Below are 27657 nucleotides of genomic sequence, written 5' to 3'. Positions count from 1 at the left end.
ACATCTCGCTGCGGCATTAAATCGAACACCTTGCGCGCACATAACTTGAATCTATAACCTCTCTTGTCAACGCTCGCGTAACAAAGGCGGGAACTAGTTCCGATTTACCGACGGGACAAAGCGGACATGTGTTGGCGCCTAAAAAAGTTGTCTTTTGGCGCATAAGCGTTGAAGAAGCGCGTTGCTCCGAGAGGTGTCAAGGTCAAGTGGGCCTGGAAATGTATTATATAAAACCCAGCTCCGAGAGGTGTCAAGGTCAAGGTCAAGTGGGCCTGGAAGCTTCTAACGACCTGTAGAGTCTTCGCAGCTGCGCTCAGAGATCGCCGAGCAACGACCCTCGTCGGAAAAATCGATTTTTAGGTGAGTATCCTTCTTATTGGAATTGAGATTTGATACCTCCTCAATCTGAATCAGATACATTATAAACCAAATAATCGAAATTTTCGACCTTTTCCATCTTTTTTGATTTTTCTGGGTATTTACTGTTTTGATTATGGCTCTTGTATCGTAGAAGCTGGAAGAGCTAAGATGAGTGTAAATAAAGCCAAGGATTTGAGGCTTCCATTGATGAATCTCGTTAGACTTCAAGGAACACCTATTTTGGAGCAACTGCATTTGGAAGAAAGGCTTCTTAGAACATCGTCTGATAATTGGTGCATCGTTAATGATGGAACCAATGTCCCTACCATTGTCATGGGAATGTCAGGGTAAAGACTTGATTTTCATATTTTCTTCTGCCTTTGTGGTGAGAGATTGATCATTGCCGGAAAAAAAAATGTTGTTAACTTTGAGCATTGTTGGTTTCTCTCATTACAGGAAGCCTTCTCAACTTGTTGAGCTTGGACCTGTTATAGAGGATCGAATACCGGTAATCAAAAGATTCACGGGAGGAGGAACGGTGATTGTGGACAAGAGTACCATGTTTGTGAGTTTGATTTGCAACAAGTATGATGTTCCAAGTGTCCAGCCTTATCCTCGTTCTGTCATGGCATGGAGTGGTTCGTTGTATGGTGAAGTGTTTAAGGGTATTAATGGTTTCCAACTACGTGAGAACGGTGTGTGAAACTCCTCCATTTGCGGTTCTAGTTTGTTACTCTGGCTTATTGTTCATCCACAACGAAAAAAGTCTAATGCTTTTTCTTTTCTTGTGTTTCTGGTTTCTCAGATTATGTTTTTGGTGATCGTAAATTTGGTGGAAATGCTCAATCAATAATTAGGAATAGATGGATACACCATACGTCATTTCTTTGGGACTACAATGTGAGAAACATGGCTTACCTAAAGCTGCCTTCGAGAGTGCCCCAGTACCGGTTGGTAATGACTCTTATCTGATCTGGATCTAATCGTCTTCAAATTGATTACTTGAGCCAAAACACTTTAATTCATGGAATTCAGTTATATATTCCAATTGTTTGGTTCATCGTAGGAAAGAGACCACACAGATTTCGTGTGTAGGATGAAAAATTACATGGAAAGATCGGATTTTGTTGAGAAGACAGTGAAGGCTGTGGAAAACCAATTCACATTGAAGCAAGTGAACCTTGAGGATATCGATTCCTATGCAAAAGGAGAACACTTGAAGAGCACGAAGCTCCTGACAATGGAGGAACTCGAAGAAGCAATGGCAGGAACAACTCAGAATGTATGAGCAGTACGCTCATGCTAGTTAAGTTTTTACTCATGCGGAATGCGAAACTGCTATTAGTTTACTAAATCCTTGATTCTTTACCTCGGGTTAAACCGACTACCTTTGTCTCCATTCTTTGAATTTCATTCATGGTCTAAAATTCGTAAGAAATGTATGTCCTGATGTTTCATTTTGAAGTATGTTTTCAAAATTTGGTTCAGAAATTCAATGAATAACACATGGAGAAAGAGAAAAGAAGACACTTGATTTCTTAACTTATCATGTTAATGGCTAACAAAAGACAGGGACTTTGAATAATAATGACAGGAGTAATCAAGTTGTCGATTAGCTCCCACTCTTCTTTTTTTATTTATTTATCCTTAAATGTTGGGGCTTTGGTGGCCTACCCCAAGAAAATCTATAAATGCTGGAGGCTTGATGCTCTCAAAATATCCGGTCACCATTGTATGTTCTGCAGATGATGATGGCAGTGATAATGACGACGATGATGATGATGATGATGGTTCCTGGATGGAGACATGCAGTGTCAGTGCCAAGGAATCTGCAGGGAAGGTTGAGTAGTGATGATGCGGGCCCTGCATTGGCATGCGCGAAGAACAATACTCTTCTTGGAGATACTGAGCTTTCAGGTTAGTTGTTCCCTCCTTTAGCATTTTCCAGCTGTAATTTTCCAAATTCATATCTTCATCATCTACAGTATCTGCAAAACACACAGAAACATGGAACTCAAAAATCACCAGCGCCAATTGAATCTCCCTAGAACTTGCAATATTGCATTACAAATTTACGATTGGAACATGATTTGATTCCAACAAGATATTGGAAACTCACTGGAAAGTATATCAACTACTAGGTAGATCAAAAAGAGACAAACCAGGAGAGAGATTGAAGCTTTTGTCATGATCTGCGGTAGGTTTATGCGCAGACCCATTGAATCTCCTGATGTAAGAAGTTGATTGGTGCCTCAACTTTCTTGCCATGAGAACATGCCAGTGATTCTTCAAGGCATTGTCTGTTCTTCCGTTGAAAAGCTTAGCAATCATAGCCCATTTGTTACCAAATGCCCTGTGAGCTGCAAGTAGCCTCTCTTCTTCCTCAATACTGAAAGCTCTCTTGTTGATCCTCGGGTCTAGCTGGTTAAACCATCTCAATCTGCAACTCTTGCCTTACAAATCCAAAGAAGCAAGAAAACATCATTAAAGTTCACTTTTTTCGGAAAATAGCAGAGGAAAGATTTTTCAGATTTTTGTTAAAATGGCAGTTTTTACCTGTCCTTCCTTGCATCTTCTCTGCAATATGGTTCCAGTTTTGAGGACCATAAACCGCAACAAGTTCCATGAGCTGAGAATCTTCAGAAAATCTCCAGTGTCCTCTACTACAAACCCTAGAACCTCTCTGTTTCTTCTTCTTCTTCTTCTTCTTCACATCATCTCTCTCCTTCTGCATCCCTTTTTTATTAGATAGATCTTCTACGGTTGCAGACACTGCATGGTTTTCTCCAAACCCATTAAATGCTCCTCTGCGATGGAGATCAAAAGGGTATTCTTGGAAACATGAGAAATCCATCTAGCTCTTCTCTTGGTCTCTCTCTCCTATAACCATGTCTCATATATACACGCAGAGACATATAGATATAGATAGGCATGTGATGCTTGGATTCGGTGATGGCTATGTTATCGTATGTAATCTTTTTGATTGCCAAAAATGGAAACCTGAGGAGAGAGAAGAACATATGTGAGGAGAGAGAGCATAAATGGAAATAGAAAGAAACCCCACGCATACATCTTTCATGGTTGCTCTGTTAAGAACAGTTTCAGTTCTCTAACATCATGTTTTGTAAAACTTGTTTGAATATTTGTCACTTTATATTCTTCTCCCCACGCTTTACCATTTTCTAAAATATACCATTTCCTTCTATATATATAAATGTAGATGTATAAGACCAAAACTATCCATAACCATTTTAAGAAGCCTTTCATATACATACATGTTTATATATATATATATATGTGTGTGTGTGTATTTAATTATGCATATGCAATATTAGTTCTAACTTCTAAGCATTGTTCAAGGAAAAGCCTAAAAAAGGTAAAGCTCATAGTGGCAAAAACATATATTCAAGAAGAAGAAAGCATAACTATATCCTTCAAGGTTTTTCGGCCCTAATGGTTTAAAAATGGACCAAAAATTTAGGGTCGAATGCATCAAACACATATTTTCTTTTGTTTAGCGGTTAATTGTAGACTGATCCGCAAAATTGCAGAGACAAAACGGACATGGACCCTAAATATTAAAACTTATTTTCGAATTAAGACTTTAGATATCCGTAAGCCTTAATATAGATTTACAGAAGCACAACACCAAGTGGATCTGAATCCAAAAAAAAAAAAAACTACATGTTGAACCATTTCTTAAAGAATCAATTCTACAAAAGTTGGGTCGTTGAAAGCCAATACATATTTTTGTTTTATATCACTTGCAGTTTCTCATATAAAACACGAGAATTATCTTTCGTTCTCACACATTTGCTACATATCACTATCAGTCCAACTTTCAATTGGTTACCGAAAAAAAGTCCCCAACGTCGAACCGGAAAAAAAAAAGAAGAAGGCAATTACAAAAACCGAACCGAACCAAACCAAATCGGTCTGGAATATAATGACACCATTGAATAAGTTAGTACCGAAACTGCCCTCCGGTGTAGGTCTGGCCAAAGGACCAAGTGGGAGGAGCAACATTGTACGAGACGACACTTCGGCGATCACTTGTGGTGACAACAAACGACAGACTTTGACCGTTGAGATAAGAGTTGCTTTGCCAATTTTGCCCCCAGTTTCTTGACATGAATTGCCATTTTGTCCTTGAACCTCTCATCGAGACAGAGTGTACGTCCCCAGCCCCACCAACGTTTGTGACCAGCACCAAATTGAAGTATGAGTGTCCGTTGATCGTGAACCTTATCCCGCCCCTTCTCTTGCACCGAACCCTATGATTTTCTCAATATAAAACAATATGATTATGACGTTTAAATAGCTTTATAAAAATATGTTTTGGGAAAGCTCTACAAAAAAAGCACTACAAGTTCGGTGTCGATTAAGCTGTCACTACCATACAGTTCTTGGTCTATTAATAATTTGGTACCCAATATCTCTACTACTTTTATCAACTGGTCCAAAAGTATTAAATGCGTATTTATAGGTTTAAAATCCATATGCGTATTTTAAGTTTTTCGACACATCTAGTATGGTTTTAACACCAGTATAATATAATTGTTCTATGAAAAGTCAGAAACAAGAATCAAGAAAGATAAATGAAGAAATTTTACTTTGTCTTCTCATTGGTCTATGAAAATACTACTAAAAGTATATTAGATTTTTTAAAAAGTTAAAATCACACTAGAGATAAGATAGCCGGTTAAGCCAAGCAATAAGCCTTAATTAATTCGACTATTTGCTTTTACGAGTAGTTTCATTTATATATATATATATATATATTTATATATTCGACTTGTAAATTAGACCATCCTTCAGGTCAAAAAAGAAATTTGCGACGAGTAATATTTATAAACAAGACTCATGTGCTTGATATTTTTAACGTGAGATGTTCACAAACTACACATAGTCATAGACATAGTGAACTTTATATGGTCTAACTAAATCGAGTTAAGAAAATTAGTACCTTCTGTACATAACCGGGATGATACCGGATTTGTATAGAGCGATTCGCTCGTAGATGGGCTGAGAAAGATCGAAATGGTGGTTGGGAGGATCGCAGGCGCCACCAGGAGGACAAAAGTTAGTGGCAGTGACCACAATGGAGCGGCCTTTTATGCACCATTGAGGATCGTTGACACACATCAGCTCGAAGCACGCACCACAGGTAAGTCCGTTATCGAATAACGCCGTGCTCAGCGCCGCCGTCTCCGTTCCGTAACCTTGGCTGTACAGATTCCCGTACCCACACGCTCCACCTATATTAATTTTGTTCCATCATAATTAGGCATATGTTTATATTATCTAGTGTCTGGTGGTTTTTCAGAATAACTACTAAACTCACAATAATTACTTTTGCTATTTTGTTAGTTGTTAACGCAAACAAAAATGCAAAAACAACAAAAAAAATGGCGTTTGAAACAATTAGTTCTTGAAAACATATACTACTATAAAGAATTAATGTTATATGCATAAACGTCAAAGAGTCGATTTCTCCTTGCTCTGTTTCTATAATTTAGTACTATCTTTTAAAATTTCTGTCTATGATTAGCCGTTGGAATTGTTTGCATGTTACGAGGGGAGTAGCTAGTTAAATTAGAGTAATGCAACCTGAGATGAAGCTGAGGTGAATTGACTAAACTACCCTTTTGTCAGTTAAATTAGAGTGATGCAAGTGAGAATGCTTATATTGGAGAATTCGACAAGGAGGTGTACCCATAGTGCCGGAAGCATCACCACCGCCGTAGAAAGTGGCATGAGCGTTGATCCACGGCCCACCGTGGCCACCGTGATGGTGGCCACCACGACGGTAAAAGCCTTGAACGCAGACGGAAATCGTTAGGACATGCAGCAGGAGAGCCGAGATTACTAAAAACCCCATTGATGAAGCAAAAACAGCTACAACATGCAAAGGGAGAAAAGCAAAGAGAAGCAAAGGGGTGTTTTCGTCAATGTAGAGAGGTAAGAGTTGTGATGTGATGAAATTAAGGAAGAAGAAGAGAGTGGTATAAATAGGGAGAAGGATTCGGACAGAGTTTGAGCTGTAATGAATCAATCGGGGTCCATGCAACTGCTTCTTGGTCTTCACTATACTCTGTTAATTAATTTTATTTGATTTTTTAAGTGTTTAGTTTTTAGATAGTAAAAACAAAAATCATACAAATGATATTAGAACCGATGGAAAAGAAAAAAAGGAGAGGTAAATGTTAATTTAAGAGGTGGATCAAAGAAAATTTGTCAAAATGAGTTGGAATCTATCGTAAAGGTCACTCAAGATGTTGAATAAATGCGTATCAGATATTAGTAGATGTGATTGTGATACTGTAACATTATAGATTCTTTTTTCTTTTCTTTTCTTTTAAAGTATAGAAGTATTTTCACACAAAAGAAATTAAAGAATAGAAGTATTGATTATTTTAAAGAAAGTAATCATACGGAGACACGATTTAAATAGCATTTAAATTCATAAATTATGCGGGTTTGAGTGTTTGAGACAGACAATATAGAGCTCAATAAATATCATCCGAAAACAAAAGTGAGAATTTAACTGATTTGTTTTTGGTCCACGTTTAACTACAAGTTTTATTTATCAAATTTTGTTGTACTTCTTTCTTTTTCTTGTAACAACTTTTTTTTTGTACTTCTTTTTCTTAATTTGTTATTGAATAGCGGAGCTACATTGTATTGGTAGCAGAAGTGATGAAGAACGGTTGGGACTTTTTATGAAACTGTAGATATCTCATTGGACAAAAATGGTTACAGCTGTTTAGAGAAAGAAACAAATTATAAGCACGTAGAAATTCACGAAAAGGAAAGCACACAGAAAATCCATCATTTTTTTTTCTACTTAACATTTATTTACACATTAAGTGAAAAATAATTTCCATGTGGCGATTCAAGTTTGTTCTGTTTCATAATTAGTACTGATTCTATTTCACAGAAATCTATCTATGATTTTTAACACATATTAAGAAAATCATTATACTAAATCTACTATACTTATATTCTAATAACTTTGTCACTCTAATTAATGTACTAAAATAATAGGGTTAAAACTATATTTTTGTAGAATACAATTGATCATAGCAAATTGAATAAGTTCAAATTTTGCATGAAAGCTTATGTTCTCATCTATTTTGAATGCGCAATATTTTGTTGGTTAGCTTTGATGGGCAATAGAAATAATAACTATTTTGGTAGGCCACGTTAAGATAAAATCACAATGAATCATAAGAAAAACGAAAAAAAGACAGACGCGTAATATTGTAATAAATTGGTGATAACATTTTGTCTAGACAGTTTTAAGCCCACGTATTGAAGTCATCGACCTGGCATGGCAATTTTGTTTTTCCTAAATTGGCACATAATTGTTCTAAAACCCAACTTTTTGAATTACATAAATAACTCTCAATTTACTTGCGTGGTAACAAAACTTTATGTGCACATGCAGAATTTTTTTTTTTTAATTCTTTTTTGCTTTGCACACATGCAAATATTAGTTATAGAAAAATACGATAAAGATATATAATATAATGGTTTGATATTAGTATCGTTAATGTTTAGCCACCTGTGATAAAAAATGCATAATATAATATATGTTGTTGATAAGAAAAATAAGTACATGAATAAATTTTTTGATTGTTCATCTTAATCGGATAAAACTATTATGGAGTCCTTCGCATTTGTCTATATTCAAATGAACTAACAAATTTTTCACAAAACCAAGTCAGTGTGTTCTAGTTTTTGTTTTATATTTTATGTTTGAATGTGTTCTATTTGGTTGAAGATTTTCTTTGTTGTTTTACCAATTCTTTTTTTTTACCAATTCAAATACTTTTATCAGGACGGATGTAGTAAAGGAGAAGCGGGGTCAAGTACCCTCTACTCTTTTTAATTTTTTTTTTAATATTTAGATAAATTCAATAAAAATAAATTTAATCTAATGGTAAAAGATTTGTTTTGATACTCTCTTGTTATCGATTTTTTGCTTGCTTTTCGTAGAAAAACTGGCAAAAAACGTTTTTAGAACTTTCTTTGTTTCACAAAATGCACAATTGTTTCTTCACCATCATAAGAGAAACTCGCAATCTTTTTTCTTGCTTTCAGACTTGTTGTGATATAAAAATGTCAAGCTAAATTTGCAAAGACAGAAGAGGTTAAAGATTTAATTTAATGATAAATAAAAAGTTTTTAATAGTCGGTGAAGCAATTAACTCTAATCACGAATACGCGAATATGTTGAGCTAATCTTTAATAGCACTAAAATCGTTTAGATGAAAGAATAATATCAAACATGTGCAGATCGAGGAAGTATTAAATATTAATCTTTAGAACGTATAAAAGTACAAACCACTAATAGTGATTTCCATTTAACGGGAGATTCAATTCGGGCAAATACGTTACATTATCAAACATGTGCATATCGGGGAAGTATTAAATATAAAGCGGATGAAATTAACACTTTGGATAGCTTGTTACAGATTTATTTTTAATGATTCTGCGTGTGGACCGTCCATCGACGAACTCGGAGCTTGTTTCTCTATTATAGTGAGACCGTCCCAAAAGTTAATATAAACATTTTGAGTATATAATGTGTAAGTGATAAATTGTCAATTTTTTGGACCCATTAAATTAAGAAGATGTGGTCTCGAGCATCTCGTTTTGGTTGAGTACTAATGACTTTTTTGGAATAAGTTGAATCTTTCATCTTGTGTTTGGGTTTTAGCTGGGGAAGAACTTGTAAGAATTATTTAATTATAATATTCCCCGGTAATGTTACGAGTAACTTTAAGATATAAAATCTATCATTCTTCTTCGATTGGCAAAATGTAAGAGAAATTATGAATTTCATAATCCCTGAAAACATAGTCGACATTAATTGGCACTTGCATAATACACCTTTTTAGTTTCAAGTATTTGTTAAAAAATACTACAAAATATTACCAAAATATCACAAAAAATATTAGCAAAATATCATATCATCACTTCAACAACTACATGCATGTTGTTAAATCAAATATGCCGCAAGTATTCATGGCGACATGAACATGAAATAGCGCACAAGTTACTTTTTGAAGCATTTCATGTGCAACAGACCTAAATAATTTTGCTTCTTATAAGAAATTATAAATATTATTATCATTAGACAATAATTAGAGATGATAAAGAGATTTGTTGTATTAGTTAAAAACTGAAAATTTTTGTGGGAGAAAAAAAAACAGATGACATATATTTCCTCTGTTTCATTGATTTTCTATTTTTTTCTTGTTTCACAATATTTGATTTTCTGCATGTAATTAATGCATGTTTATTCTTTAAATTGAATGAATTATAGTATATATATACAAAATTTGTCTTTTCGGAAGTGAATTGATGTAAATACTAAATAGTAGCATGTAATATACGACATACAAATATTTTTGCACATTTTACTGTGCGAACGAAGTCTTAATCTATACTCAAATTTGGTAGAACAAAAGTACTCATTCTCACATGATGAAGCATGGTGGTAGACTTTGACATGACGCTATTTGAACTAATTATGTCGGTGATACAAAGAAAAACTGGTTCAATATATCAGCATACCTTCTAGGAAAATAGGTTTATATCATTAAGATTAGGTCCAGACTAATCTTAAAACATGTGATGTAAATAGTTGGACATTCTTATTGATTATAACGTCTATAGTGGCGTCAATCATGGTTTGAAGTTCAAACCAAGCTTATGAAAATAATGCGTCTAAAGTCCATATGCTATGAGACTATTAAGGGCATATATGATATAATATTTTATGGGAAATTTGGTATATTCAGACAGATGAGGTCTTTAATATTTTGATGTCATAAAAGAAAAAGAAAGACAAGTGTCTGATGGAAGTTTAATAACAATATATGGGTTCATATGAAAACAATAAATTCATATTTAAGTGGCCCAATAATGAAATTAAACGCACAAATTTCTACGGCCCGGACATTTGTTTTCATGATCGTTGCTGTGTTGTCGTGTTTCATTTCGATCATGAAATCGAAGGTGGTGATGAATATATGTATATATAATATATATACACAGGTTACTAGTCCTATATTCCATTTAAACTTAGTGATAAGGCAGATTGTTTGGTCTGTAGCGTTATTTTTTGTTTTTATATCTTATGTAGGTATTGACCAAAAAGAAAAGATCTTATGCAGGTAAACTGTGATACTCCTTTTTGTTTAATTAAAGAATAAGTTGATAAAAAATAGATTATGGTGATGATTAACTATACATATATAGTTATGATACTGCACGTATCTATTTATAAATATATACACTAGATGTAACCAGACCACGAGTTGTTTACAACAAACAAAAGACAACAACACAGTTCATTATTTTAATATACGAATATCATGATTTTGTTTATTGAATGTTTCACATCTAAATTTGTTTTTTCCCTTAATCAACAGCTAAGAACAGGTACTACGTTTTAGCGAAAAAAAAAGAACCGGTACTAAGTCAAAGTCAACTTTATATACCCGAACATGTCTGAGAAGAGTATAATTCCGTTCATATTACTTTGTATCTATGTGTGTATATAGACACATATCATCAAGGTTTCACATTTCTTTCATCATTTGCTTCTCAAATATTTTGTTGCGGGACTGTATATATGAAGATGTATACGTACAGATCAAAACATTTTCTTACAAAACCAAAAAAAAAAAATTATCGGTAAAAACAATATGGAATGGATCACATGATTCAAGAGTCCATAAGATAAATATGAAACAAGATGCTCATAGATAAATATATTTTATAATATCCATAAAAAAGGTTTAATTTGCAAACATTTTTTTAAAGAGAGATGAAACCTTCGCTCACAAGTAAGCCAAAGAAGAGGACAAATAGACCGGCGCCGATAGATTTTCCCGGAGAAACAAACGTCTGAGAATAAGCCCCGAGAGTCAATGCAGCTCCAACGAGTCCAATCACCAGAGATTGTATGTTTCTTCTGCTCACGCTTCTTTGCCTTGGCTTCACCTTCTCTTCTTGATTTCCATCTTCTTGTTCTCGCTTCTCTTCTTCTTTCTCTGTCTTTCTTCTCTGTCTGACCATTTTTAGGATTTTCTGATGAAATGGAGAGAATCTGGTGGTGATTCTAAGATGTGGGTTTGTGTGTATGTTATGATTTATAATTATAAGTTAATGATGGAGACAAGTGTGGTCTTTTGGGGATTGCTTTGAGGCCTTTTGATCAGCAGAAAAAGTCAACTCTTATTAGAAGAGTTTTTTTTTTTTAAAAAAATTGTTAAAATCAATAGATGAGTTAGTGGTGGTGTGGTGGACTGGTGGGTATAGATCTAATTCTTATATTAATTACTGTGTGTTATAAAACAACTAGTGGCTAGTGATGGTTGAAGTTTAGCTATAATATATACTACTATATAGTATATTAACTAGTTTATACTTTATAGCGCAATCTATTCGTAATATTTTAAATTGATTTATAAAAAGCCTTGTTGCATATATATGTCATTGTTGTGTATATATATATATATATGTGTGTGTGTGTTTTGAAATTTTGGAAATATGTTATTGTGTGTTCTATGTTTAGTGTCTGAAGAGAAAAATACAGTTTGGTATGCTTTTTTTTTTTTATTTTTTAATTATGTATCCGTTCATAAAATATAAACAGTCTCTTACATCGTCATTTTATTTTATGCAAATCAAAGAAATATTGATCTCTTTCTATATTTTCTTTGCATCAGTTGTGATTTGTTATATACATGGGTTTGCATATCTAAACAAGCCAAGGCCCATTAAGTACGGATCATTTGTGGTGAATCCATCTTTGATTTTAATTACACAAGCTGGAATTATTTCAACATTTGGAATTGGCATTTATAATTTTGTTCTGTGCATGGCCAGTGACACTTGTACAACAAAACGAAACTGAATTATAAACACTAATCCGGTCGACATGGACTCAATAGTCCAATATTTTGATCCACCACTCGTGCAAATAATTCAAAGGTCTTCGATTCTATGTCTATAAAAGGCTTCCAACACTGTAGATGAATCGATTTTTTTTATAGATATTCTTAAATTTAAAAAGAGATGTTGGAAAAAGGAAACATTAAATCGATAATTACAACTTTAATATATCCACAAAATTGGGTCGCCTAACACAAACAATAAAATAGGACCATGTCTTTAGATGACATAATATCCATTGGCATATCGACACGTGTTGTGTTAGAATCGTTCACTGATGTTTCGCGCCAGGAAGCTGGTCAAAACCCACTTTATTAAGTTTAAGTAGTTAATTAAAATTATTAAGAACAAAAGTTAGTGCTTACCTTTTAAAGACCATCGAAAACTAACCACGTCTGCTTTCTGCCTTTCATCTTCTAGTTACGACGTTGACCGTCAACAGTAAATACCAAAAACGTTACTACAGTTAGAGATCAGAAGAAGATTACTACGGTTGAAACTACATTACTTTTACTGTCCTGCATTATTCATTTGATTCACACAAATATTTTTCGTTGGTTGATAATTTTTCTATTACATTTATTCCAAAATCCATAGTTTAGAGTTTGAAATCTTGAAATAAGATATAATTTTCATTTGTATCTAAAGTAACGACAGAGACCAAGCCAAAATGTGTTGCTCTACTTAAGGTATTTTTCTTACGTTATCAGGTAACAGCTATTGCGCAAAAGCTCAAGCTCTTGCCAAATATAGAACTAGAATTATTATTTGAAGGATAATCATCTAAAATAATTTTATTTTATTTTATTAAATAGGATAATAGTTAGTTTAAAGAATGGACAAAAGCGTCATCAGTGATGTGATAAGATTGTTCTTATCGCATCAACAGAAATGGATGGGTAGCCACCGGTGAAATGTTCCTGGTCAATTTGAATCTTTGAGATATTAAAGTTTCTGAAACAGAGAGTTTTTTTTAATAATTATTTGTTAATAAAACAAAATATCTTCCAAATTAACGTCTTAAGTTTCCTATCTATCTACGCATCTTTCTCCTTCTCCATTCCATTTTACTGTTAAGAAACTAAATACAGCACCAAATCAAAATCAAAATTTATAATACTTTTTTTTTGGAACTATGTTATGGTTGGTCCAGGTTTACAACGAATTGTATATATACTTCATTAAAATATTTTAACTGAGATATGATAACTTTATTTCTCTCTAATATAATATAGTTTCATTCGGATAATCATATAAAAAATAGTTTTACAAAATAATAATTTGATACCAAACAGTGACCAATTATTGGTGGATCAAAACTATAATACTTTTTGTTCTTCGTATAAGAGCTTGGCTGCTCAAACCAAATTCTCTTCACTCCTAACCAACAAAAAAAAAAATCAACTTTCTTCTTTCTCTTTCACATCAAAACTCTTTTTGTATCTTCTCTCTTCATATTCAACACCAATAAACAAAACTTTCTAATTGCTAGTTTCTGAGGAAATGGATTATGAGCTATCAAGAATTGGGGAGATAGTAGAAGATTCAAAGCAGATTGATTTGCCAGCTGGCTTTAGATTTCATCCAACAGATGAAGAACTCATAAGCCACTATCTGAGACCGAAAGTTCTAAACACCTTCTTCTCCGCTATAGCTATCGGTGAAGTCGATCTCAACAAGGTCGAGCCTTGGGACTTGCCCTGTAAGTTATTTTTCTTTTTCCTTTTTAAAGTTTCTTACTTTCTTCAAAGTCCTCTGTTTTCATTATTTATAATCCCTCTGTTTCTTTTGGTGGAGTAGGGAAGGCTAAGATTGGTGAAAATCAGTGGTACTTCTTTTGCGTAAGGGATCGGAAATACCCGACTGGTTTAAGGACGAACCGGGCTACTAAGGCCGGTTATTGGAAAGCTACAGGCAAAGACAAAGAGATCTTCAATGGCAAATCTCTTGTGGGTATGAAGAAAACTTTGGTTTTCTACAAAGGAAGAGCTCCTAAAGGAGTAAAAACCAATTGGGTCATGCATGAATATCGCTTAGAGGGCAAATATGCCGTGGACAATCTCCCTAAGAACGCTAAGGTAATATATAGAGAGAGTTCTCTGTTTTTGTTGTGAAGTTTGGGATTTGATTACTGAGTTTGGTGTTGTTTGTGAATGCAGAACGACTGGGTTATTAGTCGTGTTTTTCAGAAACGGGCAGATGGTAAGAAGATGCATATCTCCGGTTTAAGGATGCTCGGTTCAGGAATTAACCAATCTAAACCGGTCGGTTTACCTCCGCTGATGGATTATTCTCCGTACCTCCAGAACGGAGGAGGAGACTCTTTCGCCGGATCGTTGTCTCACGTGACCTGCTTCTCCGACCAAACAACCGAGGACAAGAGTCTCCTCTCCGAGCCAAAAGACGAAATTAACCTTACCATGTTCGGTTCTTCATTGGCACCCTTGATACCGAACATTGGTTCTATGCTATACTCTGATCCTGTGTTTCTGAAAGATAATTCGTCAATATTGAAAATGTTGCTTGACAGTGAAGAAATCCATTTTAAGGAGAATCTCCAGGGTTTAGGTACATCGGAGAATGAACTGACCGCAAGTTCATGGCAAGGTCATGATCCTTCTGGTTCGGCTGGTCCGGTTATGGTCGATTGCTTTTGGAATTTCTGAATTTGGAAACTGGTTCAGATTGAAAATTGGGGTATATATGGGGAAAACAATTAGGGGGTATCTTAGGGTTTTATAGTGTTTGTGTTATGTCATATGTGCTTGCTCTCGATCTTAGACTCTTAGGATATACAAAAATATTGAAAGACTTTTGTAACATTTTGTAAAAAGGACTGACATGTAAAAATCGATACGCTTATCATCTGGAATCCATTTATAATTGTCTAAAAAAGTAGTGATCTTTTGGCAAGTCATTCAAGATCTCGTTTTTGGAGTATTTAATACGTATATGAGTCAAAAATCGGCATATGAGTCAAACTGAATGAAAATATGTATTTAGTTTGAATCGGTCTAGTATGAGTTCAGTTTCAGTTAAAAAACCATTTACATCATCAGAATATATACCTCAAATGTTATTGTTTTTTTTTTTAAAGAATTAGTCTCTCAGTCTCTGTTTAGATTGTCCTGATTCGATTTTCGTTGGTTTTAATTTTTATTCAAACTTTTTAGATAACAAAGGACCATTTGACTATCCAAATCGGTTTTTAAATTAGTATAATTTCTTTCGTTTGGATGACTTGAGTTCGGATAATCCAAATTAGACACTAAAACCAAACAATGATCGATTGGTAACAGAATAGTTTTAAAGATTAGATTAGTTAGAAACCAAAAATTTGTTCAATGTTTCTCTCAATGACCGAAGGTTAGATGTCATTTCATGTGTCTAATTGGGCCACCAACCAAAAACAAAATGCGAGTCTGTTAATGCAAATTGGACTCTAATAGTTAAGATCAGAGTCGTGCTTCCCCTTCTCTTCTCATCTACGTATCAAGATTCTCTACTTACTCTTCAAGTAAGTTACCATTCCACCAATAAGAGTAAGGTTCTCATTCAACACAAATATAGAGATATGTATAAGAGCAGAATATACAAGCATAATACCTTCACAAATGGATTAATCACATCTAATATCTTTCATTTCTGCAAATAAAATGAACTCCAGGTCAATTTCATCAATCAATCATCATCATCACTTCATGATTACTTAAGACTTTAAGAGATGAAATGTGTCAGAAGACACTGCGAAATGTATAAGTTCCAAGGAATTTGGTACACACCAGCTCTGTTACAGAGAATCTTAAACTGCGAAAAACAATTCCAAGCCAAATCTTGTTTGTTACTTACGACGCACTCAAGAAGCAACAGAGTTGAGCTGAAGCGAATCGCTAGAGTTCTAGGAGTATCGTTACAAAGTTCTTGTTTGAATGATAAAGATTCAGGTTTGCTTAATCTTTTAGTTTTTCAGTCTGTGATTTGTGATTGTAACATGTCTATAAATAGAGGATGCTACAAAATAATGGTTTCTTGATTGCAAATTTACAAGTTATTACAAATGTAGTATTTTGGTAGTTACTTAAACAGAAGTTGGTCAATCCAACTAGCAGTTCTGTTAAATTCGGATATTTTAAAAGAATCCATGTGTCTCAGTTTTGAAATCAATTCATTTCGGAGAGATTTCGTTAACATAATATTTTGACCATCTTTCAAAACAAGCCATTTCATAGTTTCAATCCTCAGAAAAAGTAAAGCTTTCTTTGGCGAAAAGAGAATTTCAGGAGATTACTGGCAGCAGAGACAAGGGAACCCGAAACGAATCGGGTCGGGTCATAAGCTGCAAAGCGGATCCCTAAATTTTAATCTATGCACATCAAATTAATTAGACAGATTCCCCAATTTTTCATATTTCACGGGGATGTCCCAGTACTTGTGCAATTAATAGCCTTCGATAATCAAAAATCAAACGGGAAAATAAAAATAGAGACGATAAGAAAACCAGAAGCAACAGAGAAGAAAGAAACGGCGAAAAAAACACGATTAAGCTTAAACTGGAAATTCTTATACAAAGTGTTTCTGCTCACAGGAGACATATCAGATATCCTAGCTTTTATAGTAAACCCTACTTATGTATGTGTATTTTTGGGATTGACCTAATTTTTTGGGCCTCTTATGCATTATTTTGGGCTTTTATTACAGAGCCCTGGTAACATTTAAGAGAATTAGCCCATGAATTTGTTCTTTTCATTCATCTTGGTGTAGTCAACTGAATGCTATATTACATTCACAAATTAAAGACCAAAAAATATTTTTAAAAATGTATTTGCTGAAAATTTGGAAAAAATCAATTTACATATGATATATGATCAAGAAATTAATCCAAATTAATTTAAACAAATTTACACGCTCTTGCTTCCTCCAAGTTCTTGAAAAGGCAAAGGTACAGACTTGAAGGCTCTGTATTTCCCAACATTGTTCAAATGCTCATTCTCCAACCTGATTGCAAACACAAAGATCATAAAACGTTAATCTTACGATCTTTTTTTTTTTAAAAAAAATTCCGAAATGGGGTTCTAAGCAAAAAAGAAAAAGAAAAAAATTAGAACCTGAAGAAGTTCCAAATGCCACGACGAACAATCTCTAAACTGGCAATAACAGCAACCAAAGCTCTTTGGTGCAAAAATGGAGCTTCTTTAATCCCAAGAACTGTCTGCATCCACGCCAGCCTCAGCACCACATTCACCACCTTTCGATATTGACAATCCCAGTCCAACAGTTAATAGTTCAGGAAAAAACGCTACAATAATCTAAACCCGAAATAGCTTTCTGTTTTTAGTTTTACCATGACAATGAAGTATATGCTTTTGTAAGGGACTAATAATTTGTCACGAAGCCAGGGGTTCTTGGAGTTGCGGTTCATGAGACCCCAATCCTTGAAAATGTCCCAATAAGTATTGAACAATGTGGCAATGCTCGACGTGGTTACAGCCACCGTAAGCCAGTAAGTCCCTCTCTTGGTCTCGAAGATTGTCCTAGCCACAACCGCCAATATAGTCGACAGATACTTTAGCCCGTTTAGGCCGTGCATTTTGTCTTTCTCCTCAACTAACCTCCTTATACACTGCCAAAAAAAAAAAAAAAAAACAAAGTTTTAAACATTATAGTAGTGTCAAGATTCGTGAGTTTGAATTTAAGTTCAATTTTTTTTTTTTATGTTTTGAAACAGTAAGAGTCGCAACAAGTATGAATTTTTGTTTATGTTATTGAAGTACTTGAGCGAGGCGGAACCAGTAAGGAATAATGGCAACGGCGAGGTAGAGTTCTTTGTAAATTTCACTCTCATAGCATGTGTGTGTTCGTTTCTTGAAATCTCCACCCCATCCATAGTAACAAACATAAAACAACATGCTTCTGAATGTTTGCACCTGCCAAAACCACAAAACCGAATGATTTGTCCGGAGGGGTAAGCAAACTGATAAACCGGATGTTAAACCGAGCAACTCATTACCTGACTTGTCAATTGATCTGCGAGGAAGAAGTCCGGGAGAATAACCTGGTAAAAAAAAAAAGAAAACACACTCACCAACTTTATGTAACATTTTTTCAAAGTATAGAGATAACTTGGATTGTACGTTACCTTGTAGAGTGGGCTTAAAAGACAACGGAAGAAACATCCGATCAAGAAATATCGGCTTGACCGATATACTATATTGAATGGACAGAATAGCGTCAACATCAAGCACTGTGTGTTCATAAGCAACAAAATTATAAAAAATTCAACTGCTAACGAAGCAAATTTAATTGTTAGAGAGTGATATCAATAGACTAATTTCAAGAACTTACGAGGAAAAGAGCTAAAGGAACAAGCTCGGTGATGACACTAAAACTTTTGGTTCTTGGATCCATTTCCATATCAAGATTTGAGATGACTCCTCCGAATGTTAAAACTGCTAGACCAGAGCCTAGTAGAAGAACTTCTCTGTAACCGAGATCAGTCCCTTGCTCAAACCCGAAGATAAACGGGTAATTTACTCGATACCGACTCCAGAAAAATATGTCTGCTGCATATATAAACAAATGAACCGCAACAAACCCGAACAAGCTGGAAATAAATAAGGAAGAAGCGTTATATAACTGTGGAGTTGATATCCTCTGTTTTTACTAATGATGAATATAAACCTGTAAAGAGGGAAAATGTTCTCCATGTACTGATGCCTTCCCTCGCTCTTTGTTATGCCTCTTATATGTACAAGAACTGTTATCGCAATGGCAAGAGCCACTGCACAACCCGAAAAAAATCCTGTAGATGAAGATGAATGTTTTAGTCTTTTTCGGTTTTATTCATTAATGAGCTTTAAAAAATTATATGAATTTGAGTACCGAGGAAGTATGTGATTCTGTGTTTCTCCCTCTTAGCTTTAGGCCTTAAACACTTCATTCCTTCTCGGTGATTTCCATTGGCGAAATGCTTAATAAACGTAGCCTCCACTCTCGGCATGAGCCTCGAGACCTGAAAAATATAAAGATAAGTCTTGTTTTATAAGTAACATTCAAGAGAGATTGATTCTTTGTATTAGACCTCATCACAGCTTCCTAGATAAGAATGGTCCACTGTGTTTAGGTAAGGCTTCGATGCATTCCTCGAAGTAGTCTGCAAAACATTACAAAGATGTCAAAATCACAGCAAGAACAAATACAGAATGCTTTAACGAGAAGATTACAAACCTTGTCATACTTCTTTAGTATCTTTGAAAACGCCAATTGATTCAAGAAGCTACAAACAGAGTGAGAGATGATGATGAGAAACAGAGTTTTGGTGAAACCGGAGAAACAAGAGATCTAATAGAATATACAATTCTTACCAATAACTCTTTAAGAACCTAAGTTTCTGGTAGAACTCAACAAAAGCGCGGCTCATAAGCTCCTCGGCTCTCTTAAGCTCGGATTTGCTAAAGGTTTGCTCACTTGTGAGACCCATGATCATGCATTTAAGAGTTGTCAATGGAGTTTCGGGTTCGATCTTGAGCTTTATATGATCCAACACTTCTACTGGAGCAGGTTTAAACACTTTCTTATCTTCTGTCTGTTCCATTTCTCTAATCACATCCAAAGGTGAAGTTGCTACAATATCCACCGAAATTTTTATCAGAGCTCAACGTTAGGTTTATCTATCTCCAAGCAGATTAATACATAAAGTCTTGAGCTTTACATTAGTTCATAATAAAGTCTTGAGCTTTACATTAACTAGCTATGGAAATTAAACGATCTGATCAAATTTCTCCATCTTCTACAAAATCTCCAAGCAGATTAAACATCACTTAATGCAGAAAGTCTTGAGCTTTACATAAAGTCTTGAGCTTTACATTAACTAGCTATTGAAATTAAACGAGAAATGGGGCTAAACCTGGAGTCCTGGTGGTTGTATGTGGAGAAGCAGGACCACTGGAGACGCCATTAATGTCAGGAGGAAAATCAACGTTTGGATTCTCAACTTTAACTCTAAGAGCAATCAAAACGTTTAATTGTCTACTAAGCTCATCGGCTTCCTCCATGACATTCTCCACTTTCTGCTTGTAAAACCTCAAAACCTTGTTGAACTCTCCGTCTAGCCGCCGGAAAAACTGAACCTCCATCTCTCCGCCTTCCTCTGCCGGGCTAAGAAACGTCGTCGTGTAGCTGGCCGTCTCGTCTTCGTTGATCAAGATGACTTGCTCGTCGTCGTCTTCGAAGAGATGGTAATGGTGGCGTTTGCTGCTCAGAGGATTGTTGTGTTTGTGTGATTTCTTGGGGGAGCCTTTGGCTCGGTTCGTGAGGCCGCTAAATGCTCGGTAGAGAGAGACTCTCCGAGATAGTCCGGCTGCTCCGGTTCCGCCTTTGCCTCCCTTTCCGCCGTCGGATTGGAGCGGAGCGGTGTCTCCGGCGGCCGGAGGAGGACGTGGAGGACGTTGTTGTTTTTGAAGACGATAACGAAGGATCTGTTTGACGATGGATTTGAGAGAACGATAATCCATGTAGGCTTCTCGCCATTCTTGGATCATCTGCGCTTCGTATTCTCTTCCAAACTTCATCTTTTCCTTACTTTTTCCTCCTTTGGATCTGGTATGCGTTTTCCTGGAAAGATTGGATTTTTTTCCGGGGAAATCTAGCAAGAACATAAAATCATGTTATTGTTTGGTAATCCTTTCTTTATCCTCGTAATCTCTAGCTTTTTAAGGAAAATTTGTGTTTATGGATATTTTGTTGTTATTATGTGTAAGAGCTGGAATTGAATCGAGTTTCTTTTTCCGGAAAACAATCAAAATGGAACAAAAAAAAAAAAACAGAGGTATTTTGTACATCTTCCCTGCAATTATAAATCTCATGCAGTACTTAATAGGAAAAAAAAAAAATATTTTAACAGATTTTTAAACCGGAAGAAAAATCAATGACATCACATTCGAATATGTCTGTCTTTTTATGTATATATGTCCGCCAGAAGGCGATACGACTCTTTTTCATTTGTATAAATCGAATAGTTTATTTTAAAATGTTTGTGAAAATATATAGTTGGAAATTTTAGAAAATTTTGTTTTAACAGTATGTATATCGAAACGGATTTCCAAAGATTTTGTAAATCATAACACATGTAAAATCCTTTATTCTAGAGTTATCAAAGTTCATGATCTTAGTAGACACACACATGGGAACTATATTGTTCATATGATTGAAAAAAATGATTTGACAAAAAATATTAAAAATTCCGATAACGCGTTATAGATATTAAAGCCTGATTGAAAAAATGAAACTAGAATAAAGAAAAACATGGTCATCGTTCTTGATCAAAAGAAAAAAAAAACATGGTAATCGTTATCAGAAAAAAAAATATATTGTAGAATGTTGGTGACGGTGGTCAAGATAATGAAAAAAAATTATAGGTGACGGTGATAAGGCATTTCCAGACACAAGACAAACACATATAGTGATATAGAACCAATGGTTATTAAGCTATTCATCTTAGGGATGGATGGGTCGAAGTAATCTAATCTAGTTACCAATTTTTTGATAAAGTAGCTACCATGCATATCTAAATCAAATTGGAAATGTAGATATTAGCATTACATGACTCCAGTTACCCAAAATTCGTGGGTGAGATTTGGAGAGGTTTCAATTCTATTTTTGGGTTTGAAGTGTTTTGTAACCACAAGTGTGTGTGCTAGTCCGAAACTAAACGTTAAAGTACTCATTAGTTCCTTGTTTCACGGAAGCTGATCAAAACTTTTTTTTTTTTTGACACAGCCAAAACAAGACTAATCAAATTTTTTTTTTTAATTCCAACTATTTTTCTTTGTAATTGTTGTTGTGTAATTGAAAGATGAATTTGCTACCATCAAGATGTAAGACTCAGATGACAACGTTAAGATGGGTCATCATAACGGTGACAATGATGATGATGAGAAAAGGAGAATCGATGAGATTGGATCTGGAATCAGGCACCACCAAATGCATCTCCGATGACATCAAACTAAATTCTTTGACTGTCGGAACTTACTCCATCGTCAATCCCAACGAAGCTGCTCCCCATCTTCCTCCTTCCCACAAAATCTTTGTCACTGTAAGAATCTTTAATTTATAATTTGAGGATACATATATAAATTTATGATAAAAAAATATCACATTTTTACGTATGAGTTCAGTTTACATGTAAATGTATGTATGTATAGGTGACGTCACCGAAAGGGAACAGCAATCATCATGCAGAAAATGTGGAGTCTGGGAAATTCGTGTTCACGGCGGACGAAACCGGCGATTACATGACGTGTTTTGTGGCTCCCGGTCATAGACCTCCGGCCAAGTTTGCCGTTGATTTCGAGTGGAAAAGCGGCGTCGAGGCTAAAGATTGGCCCAACATCGCCAAGAGAGGCCAGATTAACGTACAAACCATATACATATACCCTTTTGAACCTAGCTATATATAGTCTTTCTTTTATAGTTTATGTGTATTATATAAAATGCATACCGATCTAAACCATATCTATCTATACGTATAACTTGATTTTTTTTATTATAAATGTGATGTGTTTATGGTCAGATGCTTGAGGTGGAGGTGAGGAAATTACTCGACGTGACTGATTCTATACACGACGAAATGTTTCATCTCCGGGAGAGGTACTACACTTTTTAGCAATCGAATTTCTTAACGTCTTATGATCATTTTAAAAAAAAATTACGTTCAAGTTTCAATTATATTGTGTTTCTACTATTTGATCACTGTCTAATCTGTTATTTTACTATTAAACTAACAAACCATCCAAACCTCCCACAAATTCAAATGTCAGCTTGCTTGACATTTGAATTATTTAGGCAATGAGATTGTTGAGTCTTTCGATTTATATGATCCAATTAGAAAAGAAAAACAATATGATGAGTCGTTTGTTAAGGGTAAATGTGAATTGTGTGACAGGGAACGGGAAATGCAGGAGCTAAACCGGTCGACAAACTCGAGAATGGCTGCCCTAAGTTTATTGTCGTTGGTGGTTACAATGTCTGTCGCCGGTTTACAACTGTGGCATCTCAAATCATTCTTGGAGAGAAAAAAGCTTCTCTAGTCAAACATGTTGTTTCTTTTACTTTTATCAGACTTTTGGTGAAACGAATCAAGTTATTTATCTTGGATTTTTAGAAATTAACAATACATTTTCTGGTTAGCCCGAAGTCATCAGATCATACATTTTTTCAACCTCAGTGTTAGAAGTTTTTTTTCTTCTGTTGGTTACATAATAGGCTTTCTCAACTCTACTTGTATCATGTAATTACGGCTTCTTAATGTAGGCCAAAAGAAGAAATCTAGTTTCCAAGGTTCCCAATATTTGCTTACAACTCCAATGAGAGAACCTTAAAAACAGGCGAATTCGTTAAACCAAACGATCGACATAACTAGAAAACTCATTATGCATAATTTCATACTTGTTAAGGTCTTTATCCAAGATAAGCACAAACGCCAAGCAAAAACAAAACAACAATTGACAAACTCACATAAACGTAGAGAGAAATGAGGCGTGGGTTACTTGTTTAGTGATAGAAAAGCTTGAGATGCAAATGTCAGAGGAAAGAAGGCCTTTTAGTCATCGTCTTCACGATGGCCCTTGTGATGCTTATAGTGATCTTTCTTCTTCTTCTTCTCATCATCACTGCCATGATGGTCCTTCTTCTTCTTCTTCTCATCATCACTACCATAATGGTCCTTCTTCTTCTTCTTCTTCTCATCATCACTATCATGATGGTCCTTCTTCTTCTTCTTCTCATCATAGTCATCATCATGATGGTTCTTGTTCTTCTTTTTCTCATCATAGTCATCATCATGATGGTCCTTGTTCTTGTTCTTCTTCTTCTCATCATCGTCATCCTTTTTCTTATCTTTATCCTTCTTCTTCTCCTTCTTCTTGTCATCAGAGTCCTTGCCACTCTGCGACATTTAAAATAACGATCAAGGCTCTAAAATTCATCCAAAAAACCTAACTTTACCCATTTTTGTAAACAGTGAGAGAATCAGGCAAAAAAGTTATTCAATTGACTCCTCTCAAGTTTCAAGCGATGTTCTTTGAGACATATGTCAATGAATGAAATCAGTAAAAGATTCTATCTAGACTATGAATATTCCAAAATAATCCAACACATATTGAGAAATTTCGACAAAATATGGATGCAAAGTAGAAACTACACATATTGAGAAATTTCGATTTTTCCTTAAAACCAATCAAACTCACGTGTTTTTTGTAGCCATGCCTCTCTTCCTCATCATCATCATCATTATCCTTGCGATGGCCATAGCTGGGCTTCCTGTAGTCTCCATCTTCCTCTTCCTTAGACTTCATTCTCCCACCATACCCAGATCCGTGCTCCGATTCAGGTTTCCGGCCATACTCAACCTCCGTTCTTCCGCCATACCCAGATTCAGGTCTCCGTCCGTACTCGACCTCCGTTCTTCCGCCATACCCAGATTCAGGTTTCCGGCCAAAATCAGATCCAGATCCGCCATGCTCCGGTTTCCTTCCACCGTATTCACCTTCGACGTGAGCGCCTCCGTGACCTCCGGGCCGGGCATAGCTACTGTACTCGGTCTTGAGAGCCTGGTCGCCATAGGCAGGAGGCTCATGATTGGAGGAAAAGACAGGTCGCTGGTACTCGAAGGCGTCACCGGATCGAGACGAAAGAGGGTAACAAGTCTCGTCGGACGGCGGGATTGCGCGGCCGTAGGTCACGGTGATGTCGTAGCCTCCGCTATACGGCGTCGGATCGTAATCGTTGAACTCATCCACGTCATCGTCGTCGTGAGTGTAATACGGCATCGTTTTAAGAGACTCCTCCTCCTTCTTCTCTCTGATTCTTATGGGATCTCTCTCCCTCTCTCTCACACACACAATGTTGCTCAGTTTGTTTTTCCCTGTTTACTTGGCGACCACTACGCGGGAAAGTCAATGCTGCCACGTGGCTTTTATCTTTGTTGTCTAAGTCAAAGTATCGTTTAATTTCTATCCACAATTAACGATGTCGCAAGTTTTACAATTAACGATGTGGTTAAAAATTCTATTTCAGGAATTATGGGGTGAAATGTGTAAATAAGTAGAAATAAAGGAACGTTTTACAAATAACAAAAGTAACCTGATCACAAAGGAAAAAAAAAAGAAGACGAAGAAGTGAAAAGAAGAGCAAACACAGATGGTGATCGAACAATACGACACCTATAAACCGTGTTTAAAGCATCTCCTCTCTCTCACCAATCGAATTTCTGCTGCAAATTTACGCCTTTTAGGGTCTTTAGAACACTGTTACTAGAGAGAGAAGAAGATGGCGACGAGTAGAATGGTGAGGGTTGCGCAGGATGGTTCCGGCGATTACTACTCGGTCCAGGACGCAATCGACTCGGTGCCTCTTGGAAACACTTGCCGGACTGTGATCCGTATCTCACCGGGGATTTATCGACAGCCAGTTTACGTGCCCAAGAGGAAAAACTTCATCACTTTCGCCGGAATCTCCCCGGAAATCACCGTTCTCACTTGGAACAATACGGCTTCCAAGATTGAGCATCACCAGGTTCTTGGGGGCGAGGAGAGATTTCTTTAGGCCTTTCTATTCTTGGCACGTGTACCACTCTGATAGGTTGGATTGTTTGTTTGTTGCAGGCGTCTAGAGTCATCGGGACGGGGACGTTTGGGTGCGGGACTGTTATTGTGGAAGGAGAGGATTTTATTGCAGAGAACGTTACTTTTGAGAACTCTGCTCCTGAGGTATTGTGTAAAGTCTGTTACTTTTTTCATATTGTAACTTGAGAATCTATTGTCTAGATAAAGTTTAGAACTTTTTTCTGATGAGTATTTCAACACACTTTTGTATGGTGAATATCTGGCTCTGGTAGGACTGTATTGATGATTTTTCTTCTGCTATCAGACTTAAACTAAGGATTGTCATTTCAACTGAATTACTCAACTCGAGTTTGGAGTATATTTGGTCATGCTTTTCTTGATCCCTTTGTACACCATATTTCAGGGATCAGGGCAAGCTGTGGCGATAAGAGTTACTGCAGACCGTTGTGCCTTTTATAACTGTCGGTTTCTCGGATGGCAGGTTCGTTTTAAGCTGTCTTTATATTCTGATAATTCTCAAATGTTTATGTTTCTCAATAAAGTTTCGTGTTGGTTGTTCATAGTTTAAGTCTCCTCCGTGTTTTGTTATTGGCACTTTTATGCAGTTGTCCTGCAAATATATGTTAAGCGAATTACTTGTTTAGTTTAAATCTGTGGTATATTGCAAGTAGGTTGATCCAATCTTCTTTTAGCTTTACACTGCAAACCGTGAAAATTGCAGGATACATTGTATTTGCATCATGGGAAACAATATCTGAAAGACTGCTATGTCGAAGGAAGTGTGGATTTCATATTTGGAAACAGCACCGCACTCTTGGAACACTGCCATATCCATTGCAAAGCTCAGGGTTTTATAACAGCACAAAGCCGAAAATCATCTCAGGAATCTACTGGTTACGTATTCCTAAGGTCTGCTTTTATTTTTACATCTCTCTCAAGGATATAATTTATCTTTTATGTCTCCTAGCTCCATTCTTCTAAGGAAACTCAGATTCTACATACTTGTTGCAGATGTGTGATCACTGGCAATGGTCAGAGCGCGTATATGTATCTGGGAAGGCCTTGGGGACCATTTGGGAGAGTGGTCCTTGCATATACTTACATGGATGCGTGTATCAGAAATGTGGGATGGCATAACTGGGGAAACTCAGAGAATGAGAGAAGTGCTTGCTTTTATGAGTATAGGTAACATCATCTGAGATCTCTTAAACTGTAACAAGTGGTAATCAAGAAACAAAGGGTTTGATATTTGATACTTGTTTTTGGATGTAAAACCTCAGGTGCTTTGGTCCGGGGAGCTGTTCGTCTGGGCGGGTTACGTGGTCGAGAGAGCTGATGGATGAAGAAGCTGGACACTTTCTGCATCATGGTTTTGTTGATCCAGATCAGGACCGGCCTTGGTTGTGTCTGAGAATGGGAGTGAAAACACCGTATTCGGCGTAGAATACAGAAACAGAAGATGTTGTAATTCTCACGGAGGCGAAGAATAACAAAGGATTCTGGAGAGAACCTACTGTAAACTAAGTATTGAACTTGGGATTATCTTTGTCCAAGTGAATCAGTGCACACAAAATAAATAAATAAATTTCTAAAGAATAGTTGTAGTCATCATGGTTTCTTCTTGTTTAGCGTTGGCAAGAGATTTGCATTACACGTTCCGGTTATTTGTTTGGGTAATTATATATGTGTCGACAAGGGATATCAA

At 35.8% G+C, this 27657-nt stretch overlaps 9 protein-coding genes across 9 annotated transcripts; 4 read left to right on the top strand and 5 right to left on the bottom strand.

Annotated features, from left to right (window-relative positions):
- Window positions 1-95: 95 nt before the first annotated feature.
- LOC18012202 lies at window positions 96-1821 on the top strand. The gene is made up of 5 exons (XM_006395253.2): window positions 96-360; window positions 512-707; window positions 817-1055; window positions 1166-1314; window positions 1427-1821. Exons 2-5 carry the CDS (start codon window positions 529-531, stop codon window positions 1646-1648), a joined length of 789 nt encoding a protein of 262 aa, XP_006395315.1. The 5' UTR covers window positions 96-360; window positions 512-528; the 3' UTR covers window positions 1649-1821.
- A 116-nt stretch (window positions 1822-1937) lies between these two features.
- LOC18012201 (transcription factor MYB117) lies at window positions 1938-3406 on the bottom strand. The gene is made up of 3 exons (XM_006395252.2): window positions 2917-3406; window positions 2523-2813; window positions 1938-2348 (listed from the first exon to the last, which is right to left on the bottom strand). Exons 1-3 carry the CDS (start codon window positions 3212-3214, stop codon window positions 2008-2010), a joined length of 930 nt encoding a protein of 309 aa, XP_006395314.1. The 5' UTR covers window positions 3215-3406; the 3' UTR covers window positions 1938-2007.
- A 781-nt stretch (window positions 3407-4187) lies between these two features.
- On the bottom strand, window positions 4188-6359 carry LOC18012093 (expansin-A5). Its single transcript, XM_006395251.2, has 3 exons — window positions 6076-6359; window positions 5327-5618; window positions 4188-4634 (listed from the first exon to the last, which is right to left on the bottom strand). Exons 1-3 carry the CDS (start codon window positions 6239-6241, stop codon window positions 4325-4327), a joined length of 768 nt encoding a protein of 255 aa, XP_006395313.1. The 5' UTR covers window positions 6242-6359; the 3' UTR covers window positions 4188-4324.
- Window positions 6360-11007: 4648 nt separating this feature from the next.
- On the bottom strand, window positions 11008-11549 carry LOC112083555. Its single transcript, XM_024151822.1, has one exon. The coding sequence runs from the start codon at window positions 11452-11454 to the stop codon at window positions 11194-11196; it is 261 nt and encodes an 86-aa protein (XP_024007590.1). The 5' UTR covers window positions 11455-11549; the 3' UTR covers window positions 11008-11193.
- A 2141-nt stretch (window positions 11550-13690) lies between these two features.
- LOC18012974 (NAC domain-containing protein 59) lies at window positions 13691-15213 on the top strand. The gene is made up of 3 exons (XM_006395250.2): window positions 13691-14035; window positions 14134-14411; window positions 14493-15213. The coding sequence occupies exons 1-3, from the start codon at window positions 13837-13839 to the stop codon at window positions 14997-14999; spliced, it is 984 nt and encodes a 327-aa protein (XP_006395312.1). The 5' UTR covers window positions 13691-13836; the 3' UTR covers window positions 15000-15213.
- Window positions 15214-17101: 1888 nt separating this feature from the next.
- Window positions 17102-20986, bottom strand: LOC18012973 (phosphate transporter PHO1 homolog 9). The gene is made up of 13 exons (XM_006395249.2): window positions 20237-20986; window positions 19695-19953; window positions 19558-19606; window positions 19412-19483; window positions 19213-19342; window positions 19012-19132; window positions 18676-18934; window positions 18470-18574; window positions 18341-18385; window positions 18105-18257; window positions 17675-17953; window positions 17439-17578; window positions 17102-17328 (listed from the first exon to the last, which is right to left on the bottom strand). The coding sequence occupies exons 1-13, from the start codon at window positions 20898-20900 to the stop codon at window positions 17232-17234; spliced, it is 2373 nt and encodes a 790-aa protein (XP_006395311.1). The 5' UTR covers window positions 20901-20986; the 3' UTR covers window positions 17102-17231.
- Window positions 20987-22183: 1197 nt separating this feature from the next.
- On the top strand, window positions 22184-23417 carry LOC18013025 (transmembrane emp24 domain-containing protein p24delta11). The gene is made up of 4 exons (XM_006395248.1): window positions 22184-22423; window positions 22533-22742; window positions 22901-22977; window positions 23273-23417. Exons 1-4 carry the CDS (start codon window positions 22184-22186, stop codon window positions 23415-23417), a joined length of 672 nt encoding a protein of 223 aa, XP_006395310.1.
- Window positions 23418-23738: 321 nt separating this feature from the next.
- Window positions 23739-25256, bottom strand: LOC112083401 (uncharacterized protein At5g39570). The gene is made up of 2 exons (XM_024151169.1): window positions 24576-25256; window positions 23739-24274 (listed from the first exon to the last, which is right to left on the bottom strand). The coding sequence occupies exons 1-2, from the start codon at window positions 25155-25157 to the stop codon at window positions 23930-23932; spliced, it is 927 nt and encodes a 308-aa protein (XP_024006937.1). The 5' UTR covers window positions 25158-25256; the 3' UTR covers window positions 23739-23929.
- Window positions 25257-25498: 242 nt separating this feature from the next.
- Window positions 25499-27545, top strand: LOC18012736 (pectinesterase 31). The gene is made up of 6 exons (XM_006395247.2): window positions 25499-25902; window positions 25992-26096; window positions 26356-26433; window positions 26674-26861; window positions 26964-27137; window positions 27233-27545. Exons 1-6 carry the CDS (start codon window positions 25657-25659, stop codon window positions 27393-27395), a joined length of 954 nt encoding a protein of 317 aa, XP_006395309.1. The 5' UTR covers window positions 25499-25656; the 3' UTR covers window positions 27396-27545.
- Window positions 27546-27657: the final 112 nt, after the last annotated feature.

Source organism: Eutrema salsugineum, unplaced genomic scaffold (assembly GCF_000478725.1).
Source record: "Eutrema salsugineum unplaced genomic scaffold, Eutsalg1_0 scaffold_6, whole genome shotgun sequence".
In the NCBI taxonomy this organism is placed as follows: Eukaryota; Viridiplantae; Streptophyta; class Magnoliopsida; order Brassicales; family Brassicaceae; genus Eutrema; species Eutrema salsugineum.
Note: the sequence above shows the minus strand (reverse complement) of the source record. Positions and strands in the feature narration are given on the sequence as shown.